Source organism: Zophobas morio, unplaced genomic scaffold, assembly GCF_036711695.1.
Source record: "Zophobas morio isolate AGI-343-1 ecotype UQ-CSIRO unplaced genomic scaffold, CSIRO_AGI_Zmor_V1 ptg000029l, whole genome shotgun sequence".
NCBI classification, from domain to species: Eukaryota; Metazoa; Arthropoda; class Insecta; order Coleoptera; family Tenebrionidae; genus Zophobas; species Zophobas morio.
This window is the reverse complement of record NW_026972134.1, coordinates 9,888,531-9,903,353: the sequence shown is the minus strand read 5'-3', so window position 1 is coordinate 9,903,353 and position 14,823 is coordinate 9,888,531. Positions and strand designations below refer to the sequence as shown.

The 14,823-nt window shown below is 34.2% G+C and overlaps 1 protein-coding gene across 2 annotated transcripts in view; it reads right to left on the bottom strand.

Moving 5' to 3' along the window:
* Positions 1–932: 932 nt before the first annotated feature.
* Sytbeta (Synaptotagmin beta) overlaps positions 933–14,823 on the bottom strand; it is a 141,838-nt gene continuing 127,947 nt past the window's right edge. For both annotated transcript variants that reach the window (XM_064066857.1, XM_064066858.1), the window contains 3 exons: positions 8,997–9,428; positions 8,018–8,166; positions 933–2,079 (listed from right to left, as the gene is read on the bottom strand). In XM_064066857.1, the coding sequence (XP_063922927.1) occupies positions 1,921–2,079; positions 8,018–8,166; positions 8,997–9,428 (740 nt within the window). In that variant the 3' untranslated portion in view covers positions 933–1,920. The remainder of the gene's footprint in view (positions 2,080–8,017; positions 8,167–8,996; positions 9,429–14,823) is intronic.

Below are 14,823 nucleotides of genomic sequence, written 5' to 3'. Positions count from 1 at the left end.
AATTTTGGGAGGACACGTGCCCTTGTGAGCTAATATCTAAAGTTTCATTTTTAGTTTTGAAATGTATCTATTTTTTTTAGATTTTCGTACATTAACAATGGAAAATTTGTAAGGTATATTTCATAAACAGAATTTTGTGATGTCTTCATGAACTTTTTAGTGAGAACAAATACATTGATTTTGATACAGTGCCACTCTAATTACAACAGTACCAAGTTTTCAAAATTTCAGAAAAAATAGCTTAATGTGTTTTGATTCAATCAATAAAGTACGTAAATCCTGGCAGTCGTTTTTTTTTAATTTTCTGTATACCAATTATAAAACACAAAAAATTACCAAAATACAAACAGAATTTCATTGCGGGTCATATCGTCTACCGTAGAGGAAATTGGTTATGCAGTTTAAGAAAAGTGATTTCAGCACGGATGTTGTATATAATATTCTTGTGTTACATTTATGCTTAGTACCTGTAATATCCTGACCACTGAATTTTTTGCTTTACTCATTCGAAATACTCTGAAAAAAAATTGCATGTTACAGAAAGCTAAAGCAAACTTTGGATTGCTAACTTTGTTAAATGGAACCATCTTTTCTTACACTTTATGATCATTATTTTGTTAATACAAAATAGTATATACTTCATTCACTTTGTTAGGTAGCAAAATTTTTATGAATAATACAAGTCCGAATTATAAGTGTAATTAATTTACAATTTTATAACGACAGTTAGTTAGTAGAAATTGTATATCATTATTGTGGAAGCAATAATTAAAAAAATGTAGTTTAATAAAAAAAACATAAGTTGCTTTCATCTGCATACTCAGTGTACGTTCTTTTTCACGTGTATGGTTTGTGACGACTAATAAAAGAAATAAGTGTGACCTAACAATTATTTTCACAGTAGGTTGTAATTTATAATTTCATACGAAGTGTTACGGTAAATAGTCACTGATATTTATTGCAACAATCGTTTTAGGTACACTGTTTACAATAATTATTAAAAATCAATAAACAGGTATCAAGTTAAATAAACAACATATAACATTTAGGTACTTATAGTTGATATACTGATATATTGTCCGTGTCAACCCCTCCGGCCATCATTGCATCTGGTGAAAGTGCGTCTTGCTTTAATAATATAAACTTGTAAAGTGCGAGTTGAATAGCTACGACGACGCTGACGAAACTCTTAATTTTTCTAAGCGAGTTCAAATTTTGCAAATTGATTTTGGCCAGACGAGTTGATACAGAGGGATTTGTTAGGTACATCGTTTGATTTTATTAAATAAATCGTAGGTAGTATTTAAAAACAGTCGATATACAGATATAAATAGATTAAGATATTCTTTGATATAATTTACCTATCAGTAGTGTAAATAGATAGACACATTCATCATAAGTATGAGGGACGTCATAAGACCCAATTTAATTCAACATCCCTGATGTCAATTTAAGCGCTTTTTTCTCGATAAAATTCACATTTTATACAAAGTGCAGTGGTTACAAGTAGTGTTAAAAGAATAACAATATCAAATATAAATATCCTTTTAGACAGCTTTCCCTCACTATTACTCCTATGACAGTTAAAAAATCGAGTTATATTAAATAAAATGATTGTCTTGTAAAAACATTCAAAAGGACACATGGAATTCATAAGTTCTCCTTGCGTAGTTTACTTATTGTGATAACGAGGCCTTTTTTTAAACTCGAATCAATCTCAACACTTATCAAATAAATGAGTTTTGATACTCTAATCAAGCTCATACTTTAACTTAGTAGCAACACTTAATTATATGGGCACGTTTAACATAGAATAACATTAAAATGTGGACACGTAGACTCGTTTCTTTGTCTTCTTGTTCTTGTCTTTTTCTTCAAGTCGTTTTATGATCAATCGATGAATTGAGCGTGGTCGGGGATTTACCTCATGGTGTGCCAACAGGCGATGGCTTTCCGTGGACTCTGGGTCATGTCTAGCCAATGGTCGCGCTCCGGACCGGTTTCCTTAGGGCCTATGAGACAGCAGCCTAGAAGAGGGTTGCTGCCGATTAAGTCGTTGGCTTGGTCCATTATGCAAATCTGAAAGAACGATCAATGAGTTGTTTATTTACTTGGAAATAATTTCTTAACCAGTGATAATTAATAAGTAATAAATAATGTTCAAAGCAAGGATATTTTTAGCCAGTTGCATTAAAGGATTTATCTCGATCCGACGACCTTTTGCTAAGTTATACTCTTATATTTGTAATTTTGCAGTCTTCAAACGGATTTTTTCAGTTTTACTGGTTTCCTGTTCGACGTGCTGCCTTTTATCTGTTCCCTTGGGGAATTTAAAACCTTGATTTCGTTTCAGTTCCTTCATGCTTGTGAAACACTTGTAGATCTACTAAACCTTTCAAACTGTGAGAGAGGCAGACGCAAGTGAAAGCCTCAGCCTTTTTTAGCCATTAAAGTATTCCTTACCAACTACCTACCATGAAACATTCAAACACGACGTACGTAAAAGCTTTCTTTTTGGTATTTTATTCTCCACTTTGCATTTTTTATTGTCACAAACCTAATTCATGATCTTAGGACACGTTACACGCTTAGGTTGTCGATGGGTTGGATAGATTTAAATATAGCTTTCCAAGAGGGTTGAAAACAGTTAACATTTTTCCTTAGCTGTTTATATACTTTGAGGCTAAAAAAAATTGCAATTTGCTACTGAGGTTGTAGTTTAAAAGTGTTGTAAATTATTTCTTTCGGACATAAAACTGCTAATTTTATGTTAATCAATAAATATTTCTTAAAGAATATAATTTACTATTCTTAGAAATGGAATCGAAGATTTGCGTGCAGGGTTAATAATGAAAATTTAATTTTGAAAACGGTTTCGACAATTTGCCCACTTCCATAGAGGCTATCTTCAGGAAATAAATGACAAAAAGAACGAAAAGTTTCCAGAACGAAGGGGGCAAAACGTTGAAATTCTTTTCAAAACTATTACAGTCCAAACCTGGAAAACGTTTTTTGTTATTAGTTTTAGAATTTATGATACAGCAATAATAAAAAAAAGACGGTTCTTTATTATGTCCAGAACTATGTTTTTAATATGTTTTAAATAAATTTGACAGACTCTCATAGGAAAACAAATGTGATTTTTTTTGTGTTGCATAATTTATCAATAAATAACAACAAAATTAAGAAAACAAAATATTGTGAGTACAAAATAGTGACAATAAATCAAGAGAAGGCAGGTCTGGTTTATTTTTAAACGAGAAAAGAAGGAGAAAAGAAGTGTTTGGAGAAAGTAGGAAAGCGAAAAGAACACCGAAGAAGAAGAACAACTTTCCAGGAAAACATAAGGAAAGAAATGGAGAGGAACTTGATAAAGTGCTTGAAATGAAAAAGGAATTTAAGGAAATAAGAAATGATATGAAACAATAAGACAGACCATAACAAGGAATTTAAAGAAGAGGTGGACAACTAAACTCGGAAACTGAGCAACTGAAAAAGGAAAATGACAAAATAAGGAACCATCGCAAAAAATAAGAAAACAAAAACAGAATCCAACTATTACGTAGAACAGAAGGCGAATAAAAATAATAGGTAGCTACTTACTTAGGCAGGGAAATCAGCACTTAAAACTCGGAGAAAAAATTGCCTGATATAATTACATAAATAGTAGCAAAGACAAAGAATTGCTTATGGTAAATAAAATAAAACTAATAGACAGTACAGAGTTGGTCATGCAAAAGAAGAAAGATAAGAGCAAAGAACAAAATAACAATTGACAGCGAAATGTGGACGGGGAATATGGATAAATATAAAAGTTGGAAAAGAAAAAAATACTAAAAAGTGAAGTGTGGTGTCCAAATTTGAATTAAAATTTCACGCTGAAAATAAAAACAGCGGCGCGAAATCGCATTTGAATAATTTGAATTTGAAAAAAAATCAATCAAGAAAACTGTTAAACGTAGGCAACCATGTGCACGTTTAGTTCTTTTTGGGTAGTTGGTAGCTCTCTAGGGGAGTTTGTCGGTAGTATCTAGTGAGAGGGTTGGTAGAAGTTGGCTGGCTTGGTAGATGAGTCATTGTTCGTTGGCGTCACTGTTGTTTTTGTTTTGGTGAGTGAAACGGGCGGTAAGGAAGCTAGGTTAAGTTTAGTTGGTTCGGTAGTTAATAAAAATGGAGAGCCTTTGTTTAACGAAAATTAATCGTAACGACGACTACACCCCAGTTTCCCCAACACGCCTAACTAATTCTTGCGGCTTTTCCAAGCGAAAATATGCGAATTTTCGACCGACGCAAACACGTGGTGCAAATTTGTTTTGTTGTTTGTAAATTCACAGTTCATGTTAGGGTTTTAATCGTTACTGGTTCTAACACAAGTTTAACTGTGAGAGCTTTGTTCAGATAAATTACTTGCTAGAAGATTTCATGAGATTCACTTAGTCAGGGCTCATCCTTTGTTTAACAAATTATGAATAACGTTTCTGGATGCTTATACTTGAGTGTTACATAATAACACTTCTTAACTCCTCACCCAAGATTGCTAATACTTCATTTACGGCAGTTAAATTAACCTCACGTCGTCTCACTTTGGGAAAAGGACCGTGCAAAGTGCGGTAGAATTCATAATATCGTACACTGAGGTACGGGGGGATTAAATTTTTCCCTTTAGGCAGTTATCATTGTTATCATCGAGACATTTTTCTCGCAACGTTGAATATTACATCACCGAGACGCATATTCCTCGCAACGCCAGATGCATTTTTATGTTTATTTATCATGTGGGATAAGCTGGGGACAGTCCACGATTTAAACTCCCAAAGTAAATTGTTTTAAGCAACTCATCTTTTGAATCAGGGCATAGTTTAACATAATGTAAATTCTTTGTTTGAATCGTTGATAAAATGTGGCATAATTTAACATCAGGTAAATTCTTTGTTCTGGCAGCGGCCATCTTGAAAGAGTATTTTCATACCGAGCACATGTTTGGATTGTAAAATCTTATCATGTGGGGCCTGCATTTTATTCCTTTGATTTAGACCATTATTTGCACAACGCCGCAGGATTGATCGCATTTCTGTGGAAACATAAGTTAACGCATTTTTTTGAACGACGCATTCGTCCGACGCCATTTTGAACCGCAACGGCCTGTTTCCGCGCGGTACGTTTCTTCGTGATAGAGGGGTGCTGGGCGGCAGTGCTTGCTGATAGAAAAGAATCACCGTCGTGGAGGGGGGAACAGACGCGACCAGGAGCCCCAAACTCCGCTCGTGCTACAACGCTCCTTATGGGTAATTCTGCTGTGTTCTAGAATGAAATTGAAATAGTTCAATAGCCACACTCTGATAGCGCTTTAGTGCCGCTGCCGCTGCATAGAGTTTTTATTCAAATATTTGCATTGATTTAGAACGTTTAATTTGATTTCATTCAAAGGTAGGCAAGTTTTTTTTTTGTAGCTGAGCATTAAGCGGTGCCTTCAACTGACACAACTTAGTCACAGCTTTTTTTTCTTTTTTTGTCAGTGGAGGAATAAATAATTTTGTCTCCTCCATATATTTTGTGTTTTATTTAGCGGTATTTTTCGAATCTTGGGGTCCACCACTAGCATCTGAACGCATTCTACCACAGAAAAAACACCCAACATAGGTTTCATTTTGTCTGATTGTTATCAAGGCTAAGACCAAATTTTTGAATTTTTCGCAGACTTTCAATTTTTTTTTCACATGTCAATTTAAAGCGGGATGTTTGTGTTATCGCAGAAGTGATAATGACAACCGACGATAATGACTAGGCAAAGAAAAATGGAATAAACGAGACGAAAAACAGAGGAAACGGATGTATAAAGGTATCGAACGAAAACTCATAACAATTAATAAATTAATAATAATTAATCAAACATTAAAACAGAAAAATGGAATACAAAAAGTACCTAAAGAAGAACAACTGGTGAATCTAGACTACATGGGAATAACACAGATGAAAAAGAAAGGAAAAGGGATAACGGAATAGTAATGGTTATTGGATAATATGGTCTAGAGTAAGCATGTGAGAACTGGAGTGGTACTAATTAACCAAGGGAGAAAAAATGATTAACGTCAAAAACGAGAGGTTCGTAAGAGAAAGGAGATTGCCAGTTACCATCAAGGAAGGACAGGAGGACTACCTACTAATAGTTGTGTATGGGTGAAATGAAGATGACAAGAAAGAAGAAAAATATAGCTTTTGAAGATTAAAAAAAAAGAAATAAAAAAAGCAGTATTTACTCGCAGCAGCTAAAAAGTTTATGGAACAATACAAATTTCAAATAGGAAGCAAAAAAGGAGTCACTGGTGGAATCATACAATAAAAAATTTAAAATATACCTATTTAGAAACAAAAAGCTAACAATATTACGTAGTATGTAAGAACGAAAGAAATAAAGTTAAAACATTAATAAAAAAAAAGTTAGATCGAATTCGAAGAAAAACAGGAACACAGGTTACTAGGGGAACCACAAACTTTTCTTGAGGTGCAAAGCGTCGAGATGAGGTTCCTCAAAAAAATCGAAAGGAAAATAAATAACACCGCGTTCAGAGAAAAACTAGTACTTCACCAAGTACAAACTTTAATATAAGAGAAACAACTAAAATGTCTGGGACTTGCAATAAAAATGGGGCAAGAGAGTTCAGTTCGAAGAAAAGTTAATTAGGGGAAAAATACAATTAGCAGAACGAAGAGGAAGACCAAGATAAATGTGGACAGAAGAAGTTGTGGCTGCTGAAAAGAGACATTCAGTGGAACGAGATATGCAGGCAACCATAAAACAGAGGCATAGGAAACCAAGATAATAACTCAACCACACCACCAAGGGTAAATAGGCTTAGGACAAAGTAAAGTAATTGTTTTTTTAAGAATTAATCTCTATTATTTAGAAAATTATTTAAATAATGTGCAAATTCCTCAAATTCTTAGATGTTTAACATGTCAGAATACTTTGATTCATTATATTAACAAAGAATGGATCTTCAGCGTAGGCTATTTACGGGATCATTGCTTCTGCTCAGTGATTTTATTATAACCTATGACAATGTTTTCTGTTCCGAACTTTCACTGTTATTTGTCTTTGTAATAATATTTAACTTTCGACGTTAAGCATTTTTAAATAACAAGTATCATAATAAAACTTGATAAAATAACGAAGATATCGTTTATATGTTGATGTACGCTCCACTTCTTGCTACTCTCTAGCGTTTATCGTAAAATGTGCGGGATTTATCAGGCTGTCTAAACCAATTATATCACTTCTCAAGTCTCCAGATTTGATATATTACATCTAAAAGGCCGTCAGAAAATCCCATACACGAAAACTAGCGGGATTGATCCACTTCTCCTCCGATATTTGCGTAGGATGGGGCGAAGAGTGACACATCTTTTGCTTCAAAGAAAAATCAAATTTGTGTTAGTGACGTCGGCAGCTTTTGCCGGCTCTGAATATCCCTCGTCACAATTACAAATTAACTATCAAAAATTTTCAATTAACTTAAAAATAGATTAATCAAGGGGTGGGCGTCGGAAAGCGTTTAATCGATCGTTTAGCACTAAATTAGCTGAAGATAAAGAAAAGTTGGGGATGAAACTGCCGGAATGGGACCTTCAGCGATTACAAGGCGAGATTTGACGCAAATCGAGATTCTAAGAAAAATGCTTTTGGTAGTAGCTTCTGGAGAGTAAAAAAATTATTGAACATTACGGTAATGTTTGCAGTCTTTTAAGTGATCTATAGCCCACCTGTTGTCTGTCGGTGTTTTACGGCGAAAGTGGCTGATAACCTTACGTTTTTCTACCTCAAAGACATATCTCCGCAATGTATAACATCCTTTTATCACAGCTTTCCTTATTCCGTCTATTAATCCTTCCTGCTTGTCTGACACGAGTACAAATACTCTTTTAAGAATTCGGAAGCACATTTGCCTTTCCGCTTTAGGTTTAACTTACAGATACAAAGTGTTAAAATAAGTTCGAATCTTTTACAAAAAATGTTTACCTCAATGGCAGCATTGGCAACGTTTGATGCCGACAGGCTGAAGGTCAGTGCTTCGTTCCACACTGGATTGCAGCTACCTTTCCTTGCGGCTGTTTTCTTCTTCTTTATTCGCTTGCCGTTAACGAGAAGATACACTTTAACGAATGGATCTGAAAAGCAAATATTTGAAAGAAAGACTGACATTTAATGATGTGTACAAAACAAACCCACGGGGTGGCGGTATGTATTTTATTTAGGAGGAGGCAGCGAGCAAGAAAACTGCGACGAATATCATGAGAAAACAGAATCCGCTTTGTCTTATCATTAAAGGAAATTGCATTGCAGTGTTTGCCGTGAAAAGTGTTGAATTAATTATTTGCATGAAAAGGCGGCGCACTAAGGTGCGAAGTAAAGAAAGTTCAAAGGTTGCGTCTATTTCGATGTGTAATTGGCGGAAATTTGTTATGGTGTTCTTTTAAATTGCAGAAAATTTTAGATCGTGTGCGTTAGGGAATACAATGTCAGTCGTTATTTTGTTAGTTTGGCGTAGCAAAATTTTAAGGGCTTTTCAAAGGTGGGTGTATTCAACAGAAAAAGCAACACGCAGTCATTATTGGACAATTTTTTCCTTGCATAACATAATAATGACTGTAGTTGCTGTAGCGAAATTGCAAGACGAAAGAGACGGGTGTCGTTTTTCAAAAATAACATCAGCTAGTTAATTTGAATAGAAAAAATTTGGAAACTTAGCTGACATGTTCCTTTTGTTTTTGTTCGATGTTGACTCTTTAATGTTAGAGCCAAGGGAATGAATTTTTAAGTATTTGGAACACTGACAACGCTTAACTGAGATTTTGGTTTTTGGATATACTATATTATGTATTTACGATGTACTCCGAGATTTCTAAGACCCAAAACACCAGAATGTATTCAGATTTTAACACAACCACGTTATGGTAGTTTTCAATAAATAAATATCAAAGAAATTATTCTCTCTCACCTACACTATCCTTCTCCTGCGGCAAGAACAAGTTCCTCGCCTTCAGTAACACCACCGTCAGCCTCTCCGCCGACGGCAGGTAACTCAAGGACACTAGCACCTCCTGCAGTTCCTCTGGCGGCTTCTTGTTCTTGGTGATCTCGCCCCACACCTCGATACTCGACGTGACGTCGAACTCGTCCATGCTCATCCTCACTTCTCCGATGACGTCGTTCCTAGAAAACCTGTCGTAGTCGAACACTTGCAGGATGAGCATCTTGGACTGCAGATCCTCGTGGCTAATCGGGAACTTGAAGTGCTGGTCGAAGAACGGGTTCGGGTCGTTGCGACGGATCGTCGTTTGACGTTTACGCGAATCCACTTCCGGTGACAGTGCTAGGCGCACGTAGGGGTCGTTGAAGCCTCCTTGGTCGCTTCCGGCTAGGTCGTGAGCTGGAGGAGAGGAGCAGAGATCGAATATTTATGAGCGTTCGTGTTTGAGGAAGTTTTATTTGGAGTGGTGGTTGAGTGCGGGGTGGGTTTTTGTTTTTTGCGTGGTGTTTTAAACGTAAGGGGGTTTTGGACTTTAGACATAATAATTCATTAATTGACATGAGAGTTTGGGTCTGTACTGTTTTGCATTTACTGTGGTAGAGATATTTTCTGATGATGAAAAGACGTTGATGAATGTCATAAAATGGGACTGTTTTGGTCATAAAATGGAACTGTTTTGGTCATTTTTTCTATAAACGTTATAAATGGGGATAATTTATAGGAGTTTTAAGAAATTATTAAAAATGAAGATTAACAAATACTGCAATTTTGTGGGTCTTCTAATAATTTCATGAAGTGCAATGTTAAAATTGTTCGAATCACATGGTATATTTTTTGTTAAGCCAGTTTGTCATTTCCAATTAGATGTTGGGACACTGTGTAGCGATACATTGTGAAGAAATGCATTATCAGTCACTATCACTCTATTGGGCAGCAACTTAGGAATTCATTTATCATTTAACCACCTGCCGTAATTTCCGGAGTTTATATAATCGTGATAGTCATAGTTTTTACTCCCAACAATAGCCTTTTGAAATCTGGGCCAAATGATTTTTTGAGGAGCCATCAGTCCAACATTTTGAGCTATTGTGACCTGCATGAATACAAGTTTCATCTAAAAATAAAATAGGTAGCCAGTCACTTGAGTAATAATAAACTTTCATTAGGTTCAAGCAAAACTTTTCTGTCGAAATGACGAGTTATTACTACCTTCAATTCCAAGATAATTTTTTTAATTTCTGATTTAAATGTTTTGCTGTTACTCGACATCCTTTACTAAATTGAAAATTGGATATAATGTTTCTACAATCATTTCATTCATTATCTGCCAAATTAGTAATGGTACATTTTTTGTGTTTTTTTTTTTTGTGAACCAATAACTGGCGTTATATTCTTGTTCTGCCATGTTTTGTGTTTTTTGACTTGTGGGTAGATATTTTTGTGTACTCGAACAATTGTTCTATGCTCTTCGCTACGGTTTCGCCGGAAAAAATTCGTGGCATGTAGTTATATATAAGCATTACAAACTGTTTCTTGAGTTTGAGTATGTACAATTTTTTTGTTGCCAGTACCTAAGTGACATTTCTGAAAAAAATTGACACTGATAGGAATTCAATTTGGGACATATATTACTGTTTCGTTGTCGCCCCCAAATATGAAAATATCACTAGCCCGGCGCATCCACCATTTTGTAGATAGAAGTTACGTACAACTAAATTACAATATTCAGAAACTCACAAAATCTATTTGAAAAAATTTGACAGAAAAGATATTTCAAAAATAAAATCAAAATATTTAAAAACATTACCGCACCAAAATATCAAGAGAAGGGCGAATACACCCATACACCTGATTGATGGACAGGATTGTGCCGCCCATTTTGCTGTTTATTAAAAAAAAAGTCCCTAGATATATAAAGTACCGCAATCATCCGCCATTTTCGGGCAAAACTATCTGCCAACTTTAAAATATTACAGTTTTGATTGCTATTCAATTTAACAACAGTAAGATTTCAACTTGAAATTGGGCTCTACCATTCCAATTGTATTTTAGAAAAGATGAAGTTGACTTCAGATTATCTAAATTCAGATATAATTGAGTTTAATCAGTTGTATTTCAAAAGGCATCGACTGAAATTCAGATTAAATAATTCTATTTCAGAAACCGTCAGTTGAAATTCAGATTGCATAAAATGTAATTAATGTAATTGTTAGACATTCACAGTTTCATTGGATTAGGGTGTATCATATCACAAGAATTGATTTCTATCGTGTTTCTATGCATAGTTATTTTTTATCTACATTTATTACAACTGTGAATTATAGAAAATTGAATTGAATTAATAAATAGTGCAGGTTTAGTATTGGAGAATACGACGATGAGATATTAAATATTATATAGAGTATTTTTTACATATTTATATATTTCTCTCATCACTTGGTAAACAAAATAGTCTTACACCCATTGCACTATTGCTTTTACATCAAAATATATAGGGTTTTTATAAATTATTCTAAGGACGTAGGTTGGCCATGGATTTCAAAAATCCCGCTTTGCTGAAACTATGCCTCATTATGTGATAGTTCCCGCTTGTCATTAAAGTCATTTGTAACCTGTCATTTAAAGTTATCGTTTTTATTATTTTAACACTTTTCAAGTGTGACTTACACTAATTCTCGTTGATCCAAGCTCAAAACAACCAAAAAAAAAAACAGTCGTTTTCAAAAGTGTTGGTGCTTGCGTACGAAAATTTTGTTTTTGTGGTAGGAAGCGAAGATCGTGAAAGTGGTTTAGTCTGTTGAACAAGACACTTTCATTGCTATATCTTGCTATCGTATTTAATAATTCAAGAAACATCGTTAGAGGTTCACATTAGAGATGTAACTAACAGATTTGTTCGAACTGGCAGTGTCGACAAAGGGAAATCTCCTGGAAGATCTTCAGTATGTGAGAAAGTTGTTGATGATTTGAGACCACTTGGGCAGAATCCACATCTTTGACAAGATTTCCTCAGCGGTCAGGAGTTTCTGTTGCAACATGAAATTGAATAATGGGTATTGGCTTCGGTATTTTGAAATCAAAAAGAGGGTGAACATGTGTCTTGAACAAAATGGTGAACATTTTCAACATTTGCTGTGATGTTTAACCGCAATAAATTTGTTTCTTTTATGTTGTAATGAATTACTTTTATTTTTAATAAGATATGAAGCATTTGGGCAATGCGTTTTGTCTTGCGTCCTTGGGCATTTAATAAAGTCGAGAACTAAGAGGCGGCACGTTTTCATGACCTGCTTCGACCTTATAATAATTTGTAGAAACCTTGTACAACAACCGAACATTTTTGTAAAGCAATTAATTAAAACCAATTTTTTAATGAGATTTATTCACGAAACAATGATAACTGACTAAGCACGCCAAATTCGTCGACGATACCTGACATTTTACAGATCAGCTGACATGTCGTCGCCATTTTTGAGCAAAAGTCGTACCATCTCTTTTCAATACATTGGTACAATGGATTGTGGTATTTCATATGTCTAGGGACTATAATTCAAATATTAAAAAACTATCACCTGTTGAACTAAGTTGGTACCGGATAAAGCTCATTAATGTCTAGGGCTTTTTTTTACAGTGGCAAGTTGGTAGTACAAAAAAAATTAAATTTGAAATTTCATGACAAAAATGTCAAAATAAAATAAACAAAAACAACATGTTTTGAATACTAACCATAATCATCCTAACTTCACAGCACATCTTGGGACCAAAAATCTCCGTAGACAATGTTGCCGGTTGAGTGGTCTTTTTGAACAAATAATAATAGACGCACGTTCTAAAGTATTTTAATTTGTGGAAATACTTTCGTAGAATGACGGGATTTTGCCATAATACTTTTCAATAAAATTTTATTTGTAAAAATATTTTTTATCACAACACAGTCCTCGTAAAATATAGAAGACGTAAAAATATAAAATCATTTCTATCACAACTGTCATAAAAATCTCGGTGATTGCAGAGAGTTAAGCATTTAGTTAAATATTTTCCAGTAGTGTAAAAATAATTAGTTGATATTGATAGACTAATTTGTCGTAAATTTTGTGATGTGGACTTATGCTGTCTTCAAATTGAGCACTTATTTTTGTTTAAGAATTATTATTAATGAAGTGTTAAGGGCTTATCTTGAATTTCTTAAATAAACGTAATAAACCGTTTATAATAAACCTTTATATATTGTATTTTATAAAGAAATATCTTGTAGGTAATCTTCAGATTTGTAACATAGCAAGGAATATATCTACTGATGAGAAGATTTAAAAAGAAAAATACAGCAAATAGAAAACTTGGAGGACTTATTATAACAATATTTATTAAAAATAAGAAAAAATTAAGGTGTCGTTTATCGGAAATTTTTTTGTCTCACCTTGACCGAATTTACACGAATTTACTTATTACGATTAGTAAGTTATTTACAACTTCAAAAAATTCCAAGGTCTAATGGGTAAAGATTGGTTATGTGGATTTTTAATAAGAAATTCCACCAGAAAGTGCCTAAAATACGTCTTTGCTAGAATGGTGCTTTTAATACAGTAGCCGTGAATAAATTTTTTGACTTGTTAACTGAATTTATGGACACATTTCTCCAGGAGCGTCGACAATGTATGTAGACGATGTATCAAATGAATTTTCCAAAATTTCATCAGAAAGGGGTAAAAGTCAAGAAGAAAAAGTAACTCATGGGGACAAAGGATCTCTGTGGGATTGTACCTTTAAATAGGCACGTTTGCCCAGCTAACTAAATATTAAACAATAATCCCATATCAAAATATTCTAGCAGATATTTCCGAACTCCATATAATTGTGGAAAATATTCCTTTCAGTTTGCAGAACACTAGAAACGGATACGAAAAATGGTTTCTAAACTGTTATGTTCAATCAGAAAACAATAGAATGAAATTATATATGTGAAGTTAAAGACACTTACACTGTCAATAATATATTTATCTGAAATTAAAAGTATAATTTAGAAGAACATGACCACTTTGCCCATATAGATAGTTCAGTTTTCACACTCCTGTGGGGTAAAGTGTACCATCTGCAAGGTTTGAACTGTATGGTAATAAAATCATAAAAGTTCATTACAGAATTGTGTTGAAATTTCAGTGTTATGGTTACATATTAAAGCAAAAACGAAATGTTTTCCATTTTTTGTAGTTAAATCTTTGGCAATGTTCTTTTGTTTGTATAATTATGTTCAGTTTGTTCTGCCTTCCTTTAAGCACAAAATAATTAGTGTTATATACCGGGTGTCTGGAAAATGGTAGATTAACTCATCAGTACGTTATGTACGGGGGTTTCGGCAGTCCCAAAAACATAATAAAAAAATTCTTTATGATGTAGATTACGAAAAAAACATAATTTTATAAAAGTAAAATTGTCAACATTGTACGCACCTAACGCGTAAATACCTCCGGCTTACTTTCTGATTTCTTAGTAACTAGGGTGACTGAAATCCACCTTTTATTTTTTTAGGACAATAAACAAAATAAACTGATTTAGCAACTATTAGCCCCGCCCACCCGCCTTCATTTTCTTAGAGGGATCTCATTTGCTAAAAATCAGTCTTATCCTAGCAGGTACTAGCTCTGCCCACCCACGCTCTCTTTTTTTAGAGGATATGTCATTTGCCAGGGTAGGTGGGCGGGGTTAGTACTTGCTAGGATAAGACTGATTTTCACAAATGACATATCCTTTAGGAAAAGAGAGGGCGGGTGGGTGGAGCTAGTACTTGTTAAGATAA